Source organism: Pterocles gutturalis, unplaced genomic scaffold (assembly GCF_000699245.1).
Source record: "Pterocles gutturalis isolate BGI_N339 unplaced genomic scaffold, ASM69924v1 scaffold5481, whole genome shotgun sequence".
NCBI lineage: Eukaryota > Metazoa > Chordata > Aves > Pterocliformes > Pteroclidae > Pterocles > Pterocles gutturalis.
The window spans coordinates 192,311-212,031 of NW_010100169.1; the positions used below are offsets into that span (position 1 = coordinate 192,311).

The 19,721-nt window shown below is 53.8% G+C and overlaps 1 protein-coding gene across 1 annotated transcript in view; it reads left to right on the plus strand.

Annotated features, from left to right (window-relative positions):
• Positions 1-16,010, plus strand: part of PTPRF (protein tyrosine phosphatase, receptor type, F) — a gene marked incomplete at its 5' end in the record, with an annotated part of 199,831 nt that extends 183,821 nt beyond the window's left edge. The window contains 10 exons of the mRNA XM_010078593.1: positions 654-829; positions 6,100-6,219; positions 7,335-7,489; positions 8,808-9,093; positions 10,987-11,165; positions 13,620-13,746; positions 13,939-14,064; positions 14,719-14,873; positions 15,347-15,482; positions 15,600-16,010. Coding sequence (XP_010076895.1) covers positions 654-829; positions 6,100-6,219; positions 7,335-7,489; positions 8,808-9,093; positions 10,987-11,165; positions 13,620-13,746; positions 13,939-14,064; positions 14,719-14,873; positions 15,347-15,482; positions 15,600-15,668 — 1,529 coding nt within the window. The remainder of the gene's footprint in view (positions 1-653; positions 830-6,099; positions 6,220-7,334; positions 7,490-8,807; positions 9,094-10,986; positions 11,166-13,619; positions 13,747-13,938; positions 14,065-14,718; positions 14,874-15,346; positions 15,483-15,599) is intronic.
• Positions 16,011-19,721: the final 3,711 nt, after the last annotated feature.

Below are 19,721 nucleotides of genomic sequence, written 5' to 3' on the forward strand. Positions count from 1 at the left end.
CAGCAGGGTTTGGGAGCACAGCCCCAGGCCTCTGCTTTGCTGCATTTATTTTAGTAACTGTGTGTTTGCATTTTAAAGGCCTTTACAAGAAAAGTCCTTTCCTTAAAGTGGTGGAGGCAGAGTGGGAGCTAGCACAGCCTCTGCCAGCAGGCAGCAGAGAGGGGGCTCACACTGAGGAGGGTTTCGGTGGGTACTTGTCGCTGCAGGAGGGATGGGAGGACACCCCTGCCTGACATCCTCTGCAAACAGAGGCAAGCTAATGAAGCAGCCTCATTTTTAAAAGGTGCTGTAGGACCATAACAAATAGCTAGCAAATTTAAGACAATTATTGCAATCAGTTGCTTGGGGCCAAACAAGCTCCTTAATATTCCTGCCTGTGAATTTCCCTTTGTGTGCGGGTGGCAGCTGTCTCTCCGCTTCAGTGCTGCCTGCTTGTTGAGTTAGTATTAGAGTTACAAAGGGTTCTTCTTTGTTCAGGCACCATCCCTGTCCTTTGCAGGATCCCTGGGAACGATTCTGGCATCACCCTGTAAAGGAGACTTGTCAAGAGCCTTGTGAACATGCCAGCCTAAAAAAACTGCAGGGCCCAGCAGAGCAATAGGCACAGGGTCGAGGGCTGCCCCAGAGTAACTGTTCACCCTTTTTCTCCGCAGGGGTCCCAGGCAGTGATTACATCAATGCCAATTACATCGATGGGTATCGGAAGCAGAACGCCTACATCGCCACGCAAGGACCTCTACCAGAAACCCTCAGCGACTTCTGGAGGATGGTGTGGGAACAGAGAACAGCAACTATAGTCATGATGACCAGGCTGGAGGAGAAGTCCAGGGTACAGTGTGTGCTTCCTCTGTTTTCTGGAGCTGGTGGTGGGGGCAGGAGAGAGGGGTGGAGACACTTCACAGCCTAATGGCACCCAGGGAGAGGCGATTTCAGTGGTGTTGGCTCACTGCTGCAGGCACCCCAGCAAGAAGTGCCTTGTAAGCATATCCCTGTGGGGCAAGAGGGTGGCAAAACCTCCTGTCACTGCTGCTCATTAACTCCTGTCTTGCCTGCATGTCTGCATGCCCATCCTTTCCCTGCCCACATCTCTCGTGCCAGAAGGAGAAGAGAAAGCTCTGAGATGGGGAGTGTTGACAGTCCCTGAAGGCCTGGGGGCTGCATCCCAGGAGTTGTGAAGCTGTAATGGGTAGGTGGTATCAGCAGCATCCTGCAGCCTGACAGGGCCCTGGCATCTCTGACGATGCAAGGGAAGGGCTGACGGGGTCTCGTTGCAGTAACAAGACTAATTTGTGCCTTGTCCAATGACAACATGTATAAATGATCAGCTCATACTGCCAAGATTAGGTATTCTGATGTAACAAGTGCAAAACTGCCTGCAAACCGTGGGGAGGGTATGACGTGGAGAGGAAGGAGCAGAAGCCCTCACTGTGGATGATGCTTATGGTGTCTCGTGACAGAGGTTCTTGCTCAGCCCCTGAAGCAGGAGTTCATAAGCTGTGACCGAAGTGCTCCTGTGCCCAGATGCACCCTTCGGGCAAAGCGTGCCCTAGCAGGAGGCAGCTTCTGCCTCTGTTGATTCGGTTTGTTCCTAAAAGTAAAATTTTAGCGGTGAGCATTTGTACTTGCAGAATATTTTAGTGTTGCCATGCCAACGGCAGGAGAAGGGGCTATGCACTCAAGCTGTGAAACACTGGTTATTTTTAGCCCAATAAGCTCATTCTTGAGAAGCAGGAACTGTCAAGTTTGGGTTTAGTTAAAACTTTCGCCTGCATGCTCTCTCTCTGTTTCAAAGCTTTAGCACTGGAATGCTCGCAGGGGTGTCCTAGCCCACGCTGGCTGGGAGGAAGCAGCTGGACAACCAGTCACCCTGGCAAAACAGATCTGCTTTTCCTGCATGTATAGAAATAGGCTCTGTTCATGGGCTTCCCTGGCTCTGCAAATGCCCTACAGCCTGCAGGGAAAAATAGTGTACCTTGGAGACAAGCTGCCTCTAGAGATCCAACCCCAGCTTTGCACTGTGCTTTCCACTGCGCAGCTCTGCCTGCTCTGTCTGATGGCCGCCAGTGGCCACAGTCACCCACCCAGCCCAGACAGGGAGGTAAATTAACCTGACCCATCCTGTGGCTCAAGGCTTGGCACGTGGGCTAAACAAGATCAGAAGCTGCTGATCAACTGCTCTCTACAGCTGGGGGTTATGTGGGGACTTCGTTGTGCCGTCACATTTCAATGATGGAGCGTGCATTTGAAGTACAGGGAAAAGCCCTTTTAGGTTGCCAAGTAAATCGATGCCCAGAGTCCTGACTCACTTCACTTCTGGGCTGCTCAGTTATGGGAAGGCACTCCAAGGCGCATGTTTCTCAAAGGTAACGGGTTTCCTTTGACCCCACAGGCACTTGTCTTTGCCTGAGATGCCTGTGCTGCTAAGCCATGTGTTATCTGCCCCAGCATGCTCCCTGTCATGTCATCCCACAATTACCTCCTGCAATATTGGTTTCTGTCCCAAACACAGTGTCTGTGGTCAGGCTTTTGGTGACAGGACAGGCACTGTGAATCCCTGTCGTGGGCAGGGGGTGACCAGAGCCCTCACAGAAGAGGCAGGCAGCCTGCCTGACCAGGAGTGCTGCCCAGGGGCTCTAGGCTGACCTGAATGGACTCAGACCGCGGCATTTGCTCCCCAGCACCACCTGCCCATGTCCTGGACTTACAGGAGATCATTTTCTCTGTTTTTTCTGTTGGCTTCTCCAGCATCTTCCAAGGCAGATTGGCTTTCAGCCACCTTCCTGCTCTGCTTTTCCTCATACCCCTTTGGTGATGGGTAGAGCTCACTCAAGACCATACCTTTTTTGGGACCAAGGATCCTGGTGACTGCCCGTTGCTGACAGCTTTCAGCATGAGTCACTGTTTTACAGTTTACTCCACTCCAGAGACTTCAAATCTCATCTGATGCAACCCCTTGGGACCCTGCAGCATTGCTGCCTGCTGTGTTCACGCTGCTGTGGGACAGCACTGCTCCAGGCAGCCACATGGTGTCACAGTGTTACCCACGGGTGACCTTGCTTGAAAGTCCCCTTGCCCAGGGGCTTCGGCACAGGCACGGGACTCTCTTCAGCTGCGGAGCCTGGGGTGGGCAGCAGGGCCTCCTGGCGAGATGCCCAGCGCAGAGCAGGCTCTGCCACCTTCCCAAGCGAGCTTCCCAAGTCCCCCTCAGCAGCGCTGTGTGTAGATAAGCTGACCAGGACCAGCAGCAGCTTTGCAGCCCTGTAGGGGTGACACTGCTTTAAAGGGCTCCTGAGCTGCAGGGGGAAAAAAAATCTTTAAAGAGCATCAGCTTTTATGGTCTGCAATTTCATCTGCTTTGATGGTCCGAATCATCCTCCCTTTTTCATGTTTTCACAAAGCGAGAGGCACATAAAGGATAGAAATGGCTGGATTGTGCAATTTAGCTGCCTTCAAAGCTTTCCAATCAGTTTCAGAATCATTCGGTGGCAGTTCAGAAACACACATTGTAGATTAGCTTTTCCGAAGCTGCAAGCGTGGTGTGTCCCAGCCAGGGTGTGTTGCACGAGAGAGGTATTAAAGCAGGATTTCTCTTACTCTGGGCTATCCCCAAGAGCCCGGCAGGGCACAGTCTCCCAGAGCAGTGCCACGGCTCATTCTGTCCCAGCATGAAGCACCAAGCAGCCATCCCTGGACTCTGATCTCCCCTGGCACTTTGTATCCCCAGGCAGGGGTGCAAAGAGGCTGGTGCTGAAAGGCTCTGGGGAAGAGGGGCCTGGCAGCCCCGTTCTGCTCCAGCCCTTTTGCTGGCAGCAATGCCATCTGGAGCTCGTGAGCGGGGCCAGGAGCAGAGCACAGCTCTTGAGCTGAGGAGAGGTGCCCGGCTGCTCTTGGGCACAGGGCATCAAAGGGGAGGGACAGGAACCACTCAGCAAAGCTGCAATAAATGGCTGTTCAGGACATTACTGTGCTCCTCAAGTTAATGAGAAGCAAGCACTGCCAGAAGAAAACATCTCTTATCTGCTTTAGTGCCACAGTGCATCGGCTTCAGCGTAAAATTTACAGAGCTTGAAAATGGGGCATAAACATTATGGGTAAATTTGGCAGAAAATGTGACTGACTCTTATCTCGTCATGAATAAATAATTTTCAATTACCAGCCCAGGCACTGCTATTATCCCACACAGGGAACTCCTCTGAAGTTTGTTTTGTGCTCGAGCACACACGGCCCTGTAGCACGTGGGTGGCAGGAGGGGACTGCTCTCCCCAGGGTGCGGGCACAGGCACAGGGACATGCTGTGCTGCTCCCCTGCACATCCCCTGCAAACCACACCAGGGGTGACCCACTGAGCGGCTGTCCCCGGCACTGGCTGGATGGCATTCTGCCTTCCCCTCACCTCCTTTAGAGAGGGGTCACGTCATCCCCGAGCCAGGTGAGGCAAACTCGGGTGGCCGGAGATGTGGCTGCAGCTGCTGCCTGCTTGTGAGGATGGGATCAGTTTAGCTGTGAAATAAGGTTTGTGACCTCTAAGTTGTTCTCTCTGGAGCTAGTCAGTGTAAAATAACAGGCTGCTGTGTGCTAAGCGAGGAAGAGAAGTCTTCTGAGATTTGTGCAGTACTTGCCATGCTGCGAGCGCAGATCGAAGGCAGCGAGACAGGAGACCCTGGGCAGGAGGCAGTGGAGCTGCTCTGGGTGTGCAGGCACCCGCAGCACCCATAAGGCAGCCTTGCTCCAGGCACTTCTGCCAGGGCAGGACTTACTGAAAGAACCCAAAAAAAAGCAGGGAGACGTGCATGCCTCAGACCCCAGGTTGCCACACTCCAGCAGCCAGAGTGCAGGATGAGGGCTCTTAGCTCTCACAAGTCCTACCCTGCTTAAAGTGCCTTCAATTAAAAGGCAGAACTTCATTGATTTCTAATTAAGCCTCTTGTTTCCCTTCCCACACATTCCCCTGTAAACACACTCGGCTAATAATTAAGTTTACTATTCCTTGACAAGCACAGATGATCTTCCATTCACTCCTCTCTCCTAAGGCAGGAATCCATTTTCGGTGCAGTGCACATGGGTGGGAATGAAGTCTTCCTCCTGTCAGCCAGGCACCGTGGTTCCGCAGGGTGGGGGAGATGAAATAGGGATGCTCAGGGTGCCAAATTAAATAGGGGCCTTGGGGCTGGAGAGAACAAAACCAGAGTAGTTTGCAAACACTGAGCTGTGAAGAGGAGGAGGAGGGCATCAGCAGGTGAGCAGGGAGGCATGCACAGGGAGATGAAGGGGGCAAAGGGATGGGGCCCTGGGGACATGTTGGGGATCTCTGCCAAGTGGGCTGCAGCAGCAGCTGTGGCCAGTAGCTCAAAGTACTCTGGCTGTGGAGTTGGGAGGGAGAGGTGAAAGATGCTGCAGGGCAGGGGATCTCTAGGGAGCAGTGGTGTTTTCAAGGCAGGACAGTGCTGCATGCTGGAAGGGGCTGAAAGGATGGTTGGCCACAGTCTGTGTCTTCTCACAGAGGGACAAGTTGAGTCTGAGCTGGAATCTGTGCCTTGCTGCAGAGCAGTTTTTGAAACACCTAGGAGATGGAGATTCCTAGGGATGTGTCACCTGCCAGAAGGACAGGCTGGCCTCTCTCAGGGATGCTCAATGCACCCCAGCCTGTGGCAATGCCAAAAGGGTGGCAGGGTCACCCCGTGGACTGGATGGAGCCCTGGTGTGGGCTGTGCCCCATCGTTCACCGGGGTGGTTTGCTGTCTGGAGACCATGCTGGCAGGGGCACTACTAGCAATTGCTACACACTGTCTTTGTACCTGGTGCTGCTCTTGCTGCTGTGTCTAGTGGCCTGGCCCCCTTTGCCGCTTCCCACCACTGGCTCCAGGAGAAAAAAAAAAAAAATTCCCATCTTTGAATGTCAATGTCATGGAAAGGAGCCCAGGACGTGCTGCCTCTCTGCTGGGGAATGGGACACTCCAAGAAAGGAAATCTGGGTGTTTGGGACCTCACACACAGTGACTCTTTCCTGTTTTTACCCTTTGGAGGGCAGAGGCCCATTCCTCCCCCTGAACACCCCAGCCAGCAACCAAGCACTGACCCTTTCTCCTCTCCTCCCCACAGGTAAAGTGTGACCAGTACTGGCCAAGCCGAGGTACAGAAACTTACGGGATGATCCAGGTGACCCTGCTGGACACAGTTGAGCTGGCGACCTACACTGTCCGCACCTTTGCACTGTACAAGGTATGGCGCTGGCTGGGCTGTTCCTGCTCCAGGTAACGCAGCACCGCTTTCCGATGCTGTGGGGTGCTGCACAGCCCACAGGCAGAGTCCACCAGCTGTGCCTGGTTTGGCCAAGCGTGTGGTTAGTCCACACATGGGCCATTTCTCACAGCTGGGCTGCAGTGGGAGACTGGTTGCAGGTTGTGCCTTTGGCCACCAGTGGATTTTAGCCTGGACACCTGATGCTTTCCTCTGTGCATTCAGACCCTGTGATGGGCCCCAGAGCAGGGCGTGCTTGCCTTTGGCGAGTGTATATGTAACAGCTGTCCTCCCATTAGAGGGACAAGAGGGGAAGCAGTGAATTTTTAGCACTCCTGTCACTAATAATGCAAATGGAGGGGCTGTGCTGACGTGTGCGCGTGCTCTCTTCTCCTGCCTGCTGTGTACCTCATTAGTGTTTGGAAATCCCAGGGGGCAGTGCTAGCAGCAGTGTGTCACAGAAATGCAAACAGGCTTTGCAGTGAGCTGCCTCTGTGTGTGACTGAGTTGGCACCACACTGGCAGAGAGAACGCAGCAGTGTGCAATGGGGACACACTCATGCCCCAGGAAGACATCTCAGCCCCAGCAGTCATCCAGCCAGTCCTACTGCATTGCTACGTAGATCATTCAACCACACCGAGACAGGAGCAGGGCAGCCTCTGCAGACACAGGCTGAGCAGCCATCCCAGAGAGACCCATGATGCAGAGGGGCAGGGAGGGAACTGGCTGATGTGGCCCTTCCGTGCCCAGTGCCCATTTTTCCCTAACCATGCAGTGAGTACACGAGTAGTGACCCCATGCTGTCCAGAAAGGAGTCTTTCACCTTCTCATCAGTCAGTTCCGCTCCCACATAGCTGCTCTGCTCTCTGCATCAGCTGGCTTTCCACAGAGCATATATGTGTACAGAGGCCTTGCAAGAAGCCTACATTTTGCCTCCAAATTTTCAGTGGCAAAAGCCCAAAACATGCATGTTGAGGCACAGCATTACATGCCTGTTGTTTCCCAGCCAGCTGGGTACCTTTTTACCCCATCAGAGGGTTCCTGTCCTAGGCTGAGGCTGTTCTCATGCAAAAGAAATGTTCTTTGTCTTCAACAGAATGGCTCCAGTGAGAAGCGAGAGCTGCGACAGTTCCAGTTCATGGCTTGGCCGGATCATGGAGTACCAGAATACCCCACCCCGATCCTAGCTTTTCTACGACGGGTCAAGGCCTGTAACCCACCAGATGCTGGGCCTATGGTTGTCCATTGCAGGTATGACTGTGTGTTTGCGAAGCTGTACCTGGGCACTTGAATCCTGGCTGCAGGAGCTTTAACCTCTCCAGCCAAAAGTGGGATCTGTTCCTGAGGAGAAGGTTTCACAGTACCATGATCTGCCCTGCATGCTTGAGCTGGGAACAGGACAGCAACCAGCAGCGGTAATGCAGTGGTGACATTTGTATTGCTACTGCTTTATCAGATTAAACAGCACTGGTCTATGGAAAGCTGCAGAAAACACTTTTTCCTGGAAAACTGCAAGTATCATTTTAAAAATGAGGTGATCTATGCCCAGCATAGGTAGGTGGTACCTTTCAGAAGCACATCATTAACAGACATGCATGCGTTGACCTCTACAAACATTCATACGTAGTATTTACAGTAGAACTCTTTTGCAGGGTAGAAAGGTAGCTCTTTAAGCAAAATATTAGTCTACTAAGGCTCAGCATCTTATCCAGGCAAGATTTATCTCTACCAGCCAAGTGGGGACTATTACAGAACAAACCACTTCATCATTGCTGTTCCAGCATACGCCTTACCAGCAGTGTTTAATGCTCTTTCATGCTCTGTTTCAGATGGGAGTGGGGTATAATTAACACACAAACAAGCTGTATTGAAGCCCCGTTAAGGATCTGACTTGCACCATAAATGAGGAAATGTCTAGCTCCATATCTCTGCCTGTGTTTACATGTCACAACAGCGTGTCTGTTTTCGGGGTGCTCTCAGGGTGAGCAATTTGGGGATTGCTACTGGCCTTCCACCAGATGTGGAGAGGCATCCGGTGCTTGAGCAGAAGGCTTAGCATAGAAATCCATCACCTTACCTTTCTGCTTTCCCCTCTAGGGCTGACTGTTCTCATTTTATGGGTTAGGAAACAGTGACCCAGCTTAGAGGACAAGCAGGCTTGAAATTATGGGCTTCACTGGTGCCAGAGCCCAGCCTGGACTTCAGGTCTTCTGACTTCATGCATATGTACGCTGTCACTCTCCTGCCTGTTAAACACATTTCTCCTTCCCTTGTGGAGGTGCTGCCAGCCACCGCAGGGACCCACAGAGTGACACCGTGTCCTTTCCACACCATCAGTGAAAGGGGGACAGCAGAAGGGCTAAGCAGCCTCCCACATTCTCCAGTGCCTCTCTCCCTTACTCCGGTCACCTCTTGTTTGGGGCTCAGCTCATTAGCCCTCAGTGTGGGGAGCAGCCTTTACTCCCCTGTTGTGTGCTTTAGGTCCAGGTGCTCTCTTATGCAAGAGCAGAGCTTGCGTGGTGTCTGTAGGAGACAGCATCATCTCAGGATAACTGCTTTGTTCCCGCAGTGCCGGCGTGGGCCGAACTGGTTGCTTCATTGTCATTGATGCCATGCTGGAGCGGATGAAGCATGAGAAGACCGTGGACATCTACGGCCACGTGACATGCATGCGCTCTCAGCGCAACTACATGGTGCAGACGGAGGACCAGTACATCTTCATCCACGAGGCCTTGCTGGAGGCAGCCACGTGCGGCAATACCGAGGTGCCTGCACGCAACCTCTTTGCTCACATCCAGAAGCTGACCCAGGTGCCACCAGGCGAGAGCGTTACTGCAATGGAGCTGGAGTTCAAGGTAGGTGACAAAGCCCCAGCACTGCCCCTTCCCCGACGCCCTGTCTCTGCCCACAGAGCCCCACCGAGCTACTTGTCCAGGGGTTGGGAAAGGAGAGCCGTGGATCATTACAGACAATTACTCTTTTGTGTGTTTCTAAACCAGGTAGGCAGTGATTTAAAATATATTTGAATTGTAAAGCTTGTGTTGGCCATGGTCTCCCCTGGATTGGCAGCTTCTGGGGAGGATATAAAAGGCAGATGGATGCGCAGTTCTCAGCAGCACGTTCTGCTCTAGGTTCAATGTGCGGCAGGAGCTGCATCTGAAATCAGATGCAGATCGTGTTAGCGATAATTGATGTTACTGTGAACAACTTGTCTGGAAAAGGCTCCAATTTAAATATGTGAGACATTTATAGCCTCATTTCTTCAATGCTGAGCTCTGTTATCTTTTAACCAGCTCAACACCAAGCCTCAGTGTCTAGAATTGGTAAAGGTAGTGTTTTAAGGCACACGGTTTTTAAGAAGCCAACCCCACATTTTGCTATCTGTGAATGCCTACTGCAGGTATTTATTGCAACCTTGGAGATGGAAGTGCGCTCTGGTAAGCGCCTGTATTCTCAGATGAGGTGCATTAGTCCAGTGAAGTCATGCAGGGGAATATAGCTCATGCAGAGAGGCAGCAGACCATGCAGGCTGTGAAATGAACTGCAACAATACAGCTTCACCCTGGGGATTCCCTCCAAATGACAAAGGAGCAGGAGAGGCAAAATACTGACTTTCTGCAGAAACTGGGAAAAGCTGAGCAGCTCTGTCCTGTGGTCATCAGAGCTGCTGGTGTCCTGGGGATGGGACAATAGAACATGCTGCATTAGTATCTCATGGTGCCACCTGCCCTGAGAAAACCCCTCAAGGGAGCCACAAAATTAGGCTCAACTCTAGCAACTCTGTTGTAAGAAAGACAAAAATTTGCTGTTTCTCCAAAGGTCTCTCCAGAACAGTAATAAAATTTGCCCTTCTCTGTGCCCTAGCAGTGCCCACTGCATGGAAAGCCCTGGGGAGCAGTTTATGGGAGGACCTTACGTGGCTGCATCTCTCCCCAGAGAGCAACCCTGTCCTTCTGCAGGCAGCCTCTGCCAAGGGCCAGCTGCTACACACAGAGAGCAGTGTGGCTCTGGAGATGCTGGAAAGAGTCTTTTGGGAAGGAAGAAAAAAAAAAAAAAGATGAAAAAAGAAAAAAAAAAGAGGGACTTCTGTTTGAATGTCTCTGCCAGCAGATCTAAGTAACACATTTACCATGACTCCAGTTTGCAGGGCTCAAAGAGAACCATAAAGTGTCTCACAGTAACCCAAAATAGATATTCTTTACCTAAAACTGTCACAATTCTCACATTTTTCTTGGGTTCTTCTGGGGTGAGAAGTAAATAGAAAGACACTGTTGGAAGATGGAAAGCTTTTGTTCCCTGACAGCACCGGGTGTGTGTCCCTGGTTCAGCGAAGTGCACAGCTTCATGTCCTGGCCCTTTGTTAGAGAGCTGCTGTGGGTCTCCACTCCACTATGGGTGGCTTTGGGGCGGCACCAGTGGGTCAGTGCAGGGTCTTCCCCCTGCTGTCACCTAAAGCCATGCACCAAAAGCCAGCAGCGAGGCCAAGCCGTACCTGGGTGTGCAACGTCACGGCACTGAAAACCAGACTGATGTAGTGTGAAACAGAGCAGCTGGACACAGCCTCCTCGTAAGGTGGTGGCAGAGCCCTTTGGTCTAGAAAGGGCTGGTCCCCAGTGGCTGTCCCTCTATCAGAGGAGGGAGTGTGGCTACATGCCCCGAGGGACTCCCTGTCCTGCTGCCAGCATCCCAGTTTTCCCCCAGGCTGCTGCATCTCCAGCAGAGGTCTGATGTGTCTCCTCCTCTTTCAGCTGCTGGCCAACTCTAAAGCACATACCTCACGTTTCATCAGTGCCAACCTCCCCTGCAACAAATTCAAGAACCGCCTGGTGAACATCATGCCATACGAGCTGACAAGAGTCAGTCTGCAGCCCATCCGGGGTGTCGAGGGCTCCGATTACATCAATGCCAGCTTCATAGATGGGTACAGGTAAGAGCCACCTTAGATGCCTGGGCAAGCCTGTCCTGCCTGCTTGGGACCCCGGGCAGAGCTGCCTTCTCCTCTTTCCCAAGGACTGGTCCTGGCTGCCTAGAGGTGGGCTGGGGATCACTTTGTTGCATTTTATCTATTTCTGTCTTCTTAAGATGTTCCAATGTGTATACTTACAATATGTGAAGACTGCTAGTGAGTGAGCGCTGCCAGGCTGGCTGGTATTGCTGTAGACAGATGCCCACATGGCTGGGGTGGGAGGCTCTGCTGGCTCCTGCGGAGGTTTATAGGATCTTCTGGTAGGCATCACTTGGCATGTGTTTTGTATCTGCAGCATCTAACGCAAACCTCCCCCCCCAATAGCTGTAGCAACCAGAGGTAGAAGTGTGCTTGCACCACATGGCTGATCCAGGCAGGAGCCCAAGACTCATTCTCCCATGTCTTGATTTTGGGGGGAGACTGTGGATCTTCAGGCAGGGCTGGTGCTGGACACTGGGGAGCCCATCACTGGCTTCTGCTCCCCAGTATACCTTTTAGAAAGCACAAATTAAGATCTAGTGAGGCAGTAGTGCTTAGGGTTTATGTATCTATCTGCTGGCATCACATTCTCAGGTGCTATGTGCCAGGAGAGCAGAATGCAGGGAAACAGCCCAGTGGCCACTTCGCCTTCCCAGCCAATCCCCAGACAATAAACCAGACCAAATCCCAATGACGCACATACATACGTTCCTGCCATCTCTCTGTGCACCATCACCATAGGGTCACCCAGTGCAGGAGTGGAGGATCAATGATGGATGTGGCACAATCCCCCTCCAGCTTGGCTCTGCCCAAACACTTCTTATGGGCTGGTGACCTCCCAGGAGCAACAGGCGCTGCCAAAGGGAACAGATGTTGGTGCAGCCAGGCCAGCAGCTATGTGCCTCCAGCCCTGCTCCAGCAGCTGAGCCCAGGAAGGGTTCCCAGGGGGAAGGGCTGTGTGGAGGCAAGAGTGGGCAGGGCAGAAGGGGAGCAACCCTGGGAGCATCCAGCACAGCAAAACCACAGCAAGCCAGGCTCCCTCAGTGGGACAGAGTAACAGGGAAGGATGTAGGAGATGGAGAACAGCTGTCACAGAGCAGCCTCTGCTCCCTCCTGCCTGTGTGGCTCCAACTCATCCAGCACCACGTCAAGAATGCAGCCACCTGCCTGTGCGCCCACCCCGGCAGCCTGGTGTCTGACAGGTGGGCTGCAGCCACTGTGTCCTGGCTTCAGAGCTGATGAAGAGCAATGCTGGCTTTGCCCCTTGGTGATGCTACAGAGGGAGGACTGCCAGCACAGCAGGTGGTACCATTTCAAGTGCTACCTACCCTGTCCGTGAAGAGCGCTGTTATCTCTTCCTATCCTTTCCTGTGAACTGAGCCATCTTCCTCGGTATTACCTAAAGAGATCAGTTAGCCCAGGGTCCTGCAGACATCACTGATGCTGCATCTTTATTAGCTCTTTTGTTTCATTCTGCACCCCCACTACCTGCTTTTTATGATGTCTTATAAATCCACCTTGAAGCAGACCCTGTCTTCACCCTGCACATTACAGCTGTCCTGTGGCACGTTCATTAATTTTTAGCATCCGTGGAGAGGTGAAATGCTGGATGGGAGGATGCCGCTTCTCATCCTGCGGGCTCCGGCGCCTCACAGTGGTGAAGCAGGCATGCCTGGCGTGCCGGGCTGGGTGCTCAGCAAGCGAAAGAACTGGCATGCTGGAGCCAGCCCTTCTCAGAGTGTTTTCCAAGGGTGTTTTTTTCAGGCTGGGGCAGGTCAAGCTCTGCTTTCACACAGGACATTTAAGAGATGTTGTGGTTCACACTGGAACTGAGGACAAATTTGAAAGCTTAAAAAAAGTTGGCAAAATGGTATCGGTGTTTTCCACACTGCCCTCGTTATCAGTTGGCATGCACGATGCAGGTGACTTAATTCAGTTGCTCTGTGTCTTCCCATGCAGCAGGAGGGACCGTGGGCGTTGCAGAGAGTAAAAGTGCAGGAACCCGCGGGTGCTGCCAGGATCATCCCCAAGCACAACCTCTCCTTTCAGCCCAGATGGGTGCTGGCAGCCTGCTCACATGGGCCTGGGTGCCGAGAAGGTTCTCAATGCAGCAACGCTAGGGACAAGCAGCAGGAAGAGGCTGGGCTGGGGACAGTCACCCCAGCAAGGACTAGCAGCCTTCCTGGCTCCTGCACCCGGTGGTGCTCACTGCATCTGTGGGGAGCACTTAGAAGACACGAGAGGGGCAGGTTCATCGCTCTCCCGGAGTCCTTGGCTAGTCCTAGACACCCATCTCCTGCAGCTGCATTGTCAGCCCTGCTCCCTGCTGCACAGGGCCCCTGCCAGCAGCTCTTCCAGCCCACCAGCCCCCAGGAGCATCTGCTGCCCGTCCCCCACCTCCCAGCTCTGGTCTGAACACCGTCTTGTTTGTCGCAGGCAGCAGAAGGCCTACATCGCCACACAGGGACCACTGGCTGAGACCACGGAGGATTTCTGGCGGATGCTCTGGGAGCACAACTCCACCATCGTGGTGATGTTGACAAAACTGCGCGAGATGGGCCGGGTACGAATCCTGATGGGGGGAAAAAGGGGCCGTGTGGCTGCTCTCCATGGGTGCAGCCTCCCAGCTCACTGGGGGCAGCCTCCTGTCCCGTGGCTGATCCTGTGGCCCCACAGCCACGTGTGCTCCTGGGGAGCGGGAGGGAAGAGTGGCAGCTTGTTGGTGCTAATGTCTCACCGTGCTCCTCATCCACAGGAGAAGTGCCATCAGTACTGGCCCGCGGAGCGCTCTGCCCGGTACCAGTACTTTGTGGTGGACCCCATGGCAGAGTACAACATGCCACAGTACATCCTCCGGGAGTTCAAGGTGACAGATGCCAGGGTGAGTACAGCTGCTGGCTCCCCAGGTCCCCTGCCTCCTGTGCCTCTGCTTCCCACTTCTGCCCTGCCCCAGCAAGCGTGCAACCACTCCTAGAGGGACCAGAAAGCAAAGCGCTGCCTTGCAGTGCAGGCAGAAGGGGCTGCTGCCACCCACCTGCTGCTCTTCTCCCCACAAGTTCCTTCCTTGCCCACGGTGTCAGTCCCTGGTGAGCAGCTCACTGCTCCCTATCAGCACCAGACCCAGCCTTGCCGGTGCTGCGCACTTGGGCAAGCGTCTAACATGGGCTCCCCTGCACGTGGAGTCTCCATGCGCAGCATCTGACTGGGCACAGGAACCCTGTGTGACAGCAAGTATGGTCCTGGGGTGGAGCTGGGCCCCAAACGGGAAGAGAGCACTGCCCCAACAGACCCTGCAGAGGCCCAAAGCCCTGCTCAGCTCAGCCACCCTGCGGTGAACACAGGAGAGCAGAGGCAGGCCCCAGACGCTCAGTGAAGAATCTGCCTGGGCTCATCCATGGCCCATGCGCCCCCTCGCCTGACCTGGGCAAAGGAGGTCTGAGAGCAGGCCAGCAGTACCCGTGCTGAGGGGAGCCAGAGCAGCCCCTCTTGCTGCCTCCTCACCCACGGTTCACGTCTAACCCCCCTGTTCCTGCAGGACGGCCAGTCACGGACCATCCGCCAGTTCCAGTTCACAGACTGGCCTGAGCAGGGAGTGCCAAAGACGGGAGAGGGCTTCATCGACTTCATTGGGCAGGTGCACAAGACCAAGGAGCAGTTTGGGCAGGATGGGCCCATCACGGTGCACTGCAGGTGAGTGGGGACAGATCAGCGCCCACCTCAGCCTTCATCAGAGAGTCCTAGGAGATGTCCCCTGTCCCGCATACCCGGCATCTGCCAGCTCCCCTGCACTTGCTGCCCCTCCTGCATACCACTGGCAAGAGGCAGGCAGGGGACAAGGAGGTGGCAACATCCATGGGTACTGTTGGCAGCCCTTCTGCCGGACAACTAGATGAACCCCATGCCCTGGTGGCACTGGTTTGTAGCTCCTGGAAGGGTCCTTGGGCAGGGCAGCGTGCCACAGCAGCTTGGCCCAGAAGCAGGGCAGAATCGGTGGGCCCCAGGGGGCTGAGATGGCACCTCTGGCTGGCAATGTCCCTGTGGCCTCTCCTGGCTCCACTGAGCATGTCCCCATGCTCCATGAGCTTCCACCATTCTTAGGAGCTCTGCAGAGCCTCGCTGGGCCTGGCAGGTCTCTAACAGCACCTCTTGCTCCCTCTGCACAGCGCTGGGGTCGGGCGCACAGGCGTGTTCATCACGCTCAGCATCGTGCTGGAGAGGATGCGCTACGAGGGGGTGGTGGACATGTTCCAGACGGTAAAGACTTTGCGGACGCAGCGGCCAGCCATGGTGCAGACAGAGGTGAGTGTCCCCTCCTCCTGGGGGGTGGTGAGAGATCTGTGGGAGAAGGGGGGTAACCCTGCTGCCCGCTGTCCCTGGGTCCCCACTTCTCACACTTCCCCCATTGCTGCCTTGCAGGACCAGTACCAGCTGTGCTACAGAGCAGCACTGGAGTATCTCGGCAGCTTCGACCACTATGCAACGTAACTAGTGCTTTCCTCCAGTCGCGGTGGGGATGTCTAGGAGTGGAGACAGGTCCTTCTGAGCCAGAGCCGCCCATTCCTCAGTCCTGTACAGATGGAGATGCTGCCCAGGCAGCAGACCTCCATGCCAACCAGTTCTGACCACGGCATTTAGGAACTTCGCCCCAGCGCCAAACGAGGGAATCTGACTCCAAAAGCATTTCCAGTCTCTGGCTGAATTTCTGCTCATGTGCATCTCTCGCCCTCTCTCACGCGACTGCATTTCACAGCGAGGCTTTAGGTGGGTGGAATGGGATCTTTTTTTTAAACATGTAAAATAGTTACTAGTGGTTTTTATAATCTCCTCTCTCTTTATTTTTTATTTTTTGCAAGTCTTAATGTTTTGCCCAGGCAGAACTGGACCCGCCAAACCTTTGGGAGTTGGGTTTTTTTTTTTTTGAAGTTTCTTTTTGGTTTTACATTTTTTACTGCCCTGTGTTTATTTCAGCCCAGTCACTGCTGTTTCTGCCCATTTTAGTGCAGCTTCCTTGGTAATTTGCAGCAGCTGGCTTGTGGTTCCTGCCTGGCTCCATTCCCTGTAGGCTGCTTTTTAATCCTCTGTAGAATATGAAATTTCATGGAACTGGACCTAAGCTACCAGATATTTTTTTAGCCTCTTCCTCCCCCCCCCATCATTTCCTGAGTAGGTTTGGGTTTGGGAGGGCATGTGGGGTCGCCAGAGAAACGGTGCCCTTTGTCAGCTGGAAACCGTTCAGTGGTATTACAATGCGTGTTAAACCGATCAAGTGACTGTGTATATTGGCAGATCCCACTATGACGTGAGTTGTCGTCGCCTTGTTTGTGAGAGACCTGAAATCCTGGGCTCAGGCTTTGGAGCCTCTTTTTGTGTGTCTCGCTGGGAAGGGGGCAGGAGAAGCGAGGGTGTCCCACACTTCCCCAGGGAAGGGGTAGGAAGAGTGAGACACGGCCCTTTTTGTTCATCCCGTGGTTCTGTGCGTGCAAGCGCCATTCTGTCACCTGTCACCAGTGAAGTGCATCGGAGCATTTACAAAGGCAAGGAGCACAAGCCCAGCTGTCCCCAGAGCGGAGCCAGGCAGGCTCTCTGGAAAGCAGGGTACTGCAGGGAAGGGGAGGGGAGTACACATGGCTTCAGAGGTTGGGTGTCTCTATAATTTCTGCTATCCTGCAAATGTTAAAAGTCACTAGAATATTGTACTTTCCGCTACTTCAGGACGTTCTAATGAACCAATGTGGCAAGACTACTGGACTTAATTTAATGGTACTATATATTAATACTCCTTATTATATCACGCTTGCACTAAAGACAGGGAGTGAGCAGCCCTCTTTCGAGTGCATTGAGTTATGAATAAAGGTGGTGGAAGGGTTTCTAATTGTATTATCACATGTATTCCGAATGTTAAGAATCCAAGCTACAATGAAATCAGCAATCCAGGGTTGGTAATGTTGGAGGACACATTCATTTTTACCTTGTGGATGCATAGTGCTGTAGGGGTCACTGTTGTATACAGTCTGTTTTCTATTTGTTAATAAAAAAAATCTACAGCATCATTGCATAATTCTTGATGTTAATAAATTTGAATAATCGGGTTTCATACAAGCTGGCTTTGCTGTCTGTTTCTTCAGCAATAAGCAGAGGCCATAGAGTCCCTTGCAGATGGACATGCACCCCAGCCTGTTGCCAGAAAAGTCCTTTCCCATGGGCACATCCCAGCCACGAGTGCCCCACTCTTCCCACAGGGACCCTGTGCTGGCAGGGAGCGCAGAGACCCTCTGTGACAACCCCCTTTGTGCATGTGTGTGCTCACCTCCTGCCCAGCTGCAGCCATACCAGGGTGCACGGAGAGTCCTCAGTCCTTGGCGCCTCCGGGAATGGCTCCTGCCAAGCCTGGTGTTGCAGCCATGGCCCTCTCTGGGCCCCCCCCCCACTTCCCAAAGGATGGATATTCCCAGCAGGAGGAAGCCAGTAGCCACTTTCTGCCCAGGCCATGCTCTGCCCAAGCTGTCTCAGTGATGACTGGGGCCTGAGACCTGCTCTTCCCACCGGCTCCACTGCCAGGTACTCATCCTCGGACGGCCCCCAGATGAAGCAGGATACAGTCCTGGGGTGATGCTGAGCTTTACTGGAAGCATGTTTACCTGCACCCTCCTCCCTGCCAGCATGCTGGCTGCAGGACCAGGCTGGGGTAGCTACAGACTTTGTTGTGGTTTTGCAGGAAAGAGAGGTGTCGGTGGTGGTGTGTTTGGGGGCAATATCAGTCCTGGATGAGGCTGAGACATTGCCAGCCTCCAGGGACACTGCAGTAATAATGCTGTTCGGTGGCACTGAGCGCAGTTGTGTACACAAAGTTACTGCTCAGCAGTAAAACCATCGCCTCGCCCCTAACTGCAGAGCAGCACCTGAGCACGTTCAGGTGTGAAACCCTCGCCAAGACACGCGGCTGTGCCCACTCTGCGTGGGCTGGCCAGCCTCAGCCCTGCCTGCGTGTGAACTGCAAAACCCTGGGTCCGTGCTGGCTCCTGGGGAGAGCAGCACCTGCAAACAGGACAAGTGTACAAGGGAAAGGCCAGTGCAAGGGGCAGAACCACATCGGTCCTGTCCATCCTGTGGTCTGTCCATCCTTCCTGAGGAAGCCAAATCTGCCCTGGCCAGCCTGTGCCTGACGGGTGGGAGCACATGGCAGACAGATGTAAGCTTTTCCCCGATGTGACTATGGGCACCTTCTTACTGGCTCCTTGCTGACTTTGCTGGAGCTCAGCCACGCGCCGTGTTTCTTGCCAGGCCAGACCGGCACCTGAGCAGGTGCCAGATGCAAAATGGTGTTTCCCCCTCGTCCAGCTGGTTCCTACCCCAGTGCTGTGCCCCCGGCATGACCTGAGGCTGGTGGAGCCTTTCCCTGGCTCTGCTGCTGGGCAGCCCCACTTGAGGATGCAGATTTGAGGGCAAAGCAAGCTCCTGCCCTTGTGAGGAACACACGTGTGCAGGTGTGTGTGCACATGCACGTGCCAGCACTGCTGGCATCGGGACACTTTGCTTTGCATCACTGCCAGGGCCCAGGATGGCAGGGCTGCATGGCCAAGCATGCACCTGCTCCTACATGGGTGCATTTGGGGAGGAAGGACACCATCGTAACCACTGCGCTTTAGGAAGCCAGCCAGCTGGGCACCTGCCTGCACTGCAGCAAGAATGCTTTGGCTGTGCTGCTAAACCACAGCTGGCGACAATGCTTTTGCCACATGGATGTGCCACTCAGGAGCACTCACCAGGCACAACCCTCTAGTCTGTGTGTGGCTTCAAGTGCAGTGATATGCTCTCACCAAAACAGCAGCTGCTGGAATGCTTGTGTAAATGCACATGTGCATGTACTTCTTTCTCCTTGTCCTAGAACACTTGGGGCCTCCCTCCCCATTCGATGTCGTGTTCTTAGCCCACCCAAACCCTTTACCACTAATCCAGGGAAAACATGAGGGAACAAACGCTCCTAACTGACCATCTCTGCAGGCTCCACTCCTCTGCCCGCCATGCGTAAGGCACAGAGTGACCTTTTCAGGTGGTCAGTGAGCTGACCTATACACCGAGTAGAGGCAGGAGGAGGGAGAAAGAGAGAAGCAGCAGCTTGGCATGACCCACGCTGGGAATAACATGACCGAGCCTGGGCCTCAGCAGCAAGGGTGTTGCTGGGTAGATGCTGTGTAGGAGCTTACATTGTGGGGGTGAAGCCACATGGCCGAAGCCTCATGCTGGCCTCACAGGGCCCAGAAAGGCTCAGCACACAGAGAGGACCAGGAGGCCCCCGAAGTGTGAGGATGTGCTGCTGCCTTGGCAAGGGGACGGTCCCGAAAGGACAGGGAGGGCAGAGTGCAGCAAAGGCTGCTGCTGCCTGTGGGGGAATCCCCACTCCTCCTCCTCTTCACACAAAGCCAACGCTGCTCACCTAGAGCCCACTTGCCCCAGTGGGGATGGAGTCATATCAAGTCATATCAGTTTAAAAGCACTTATTCCTTTATTCCCCTTTATCTCTGCATATCTCACAAAATA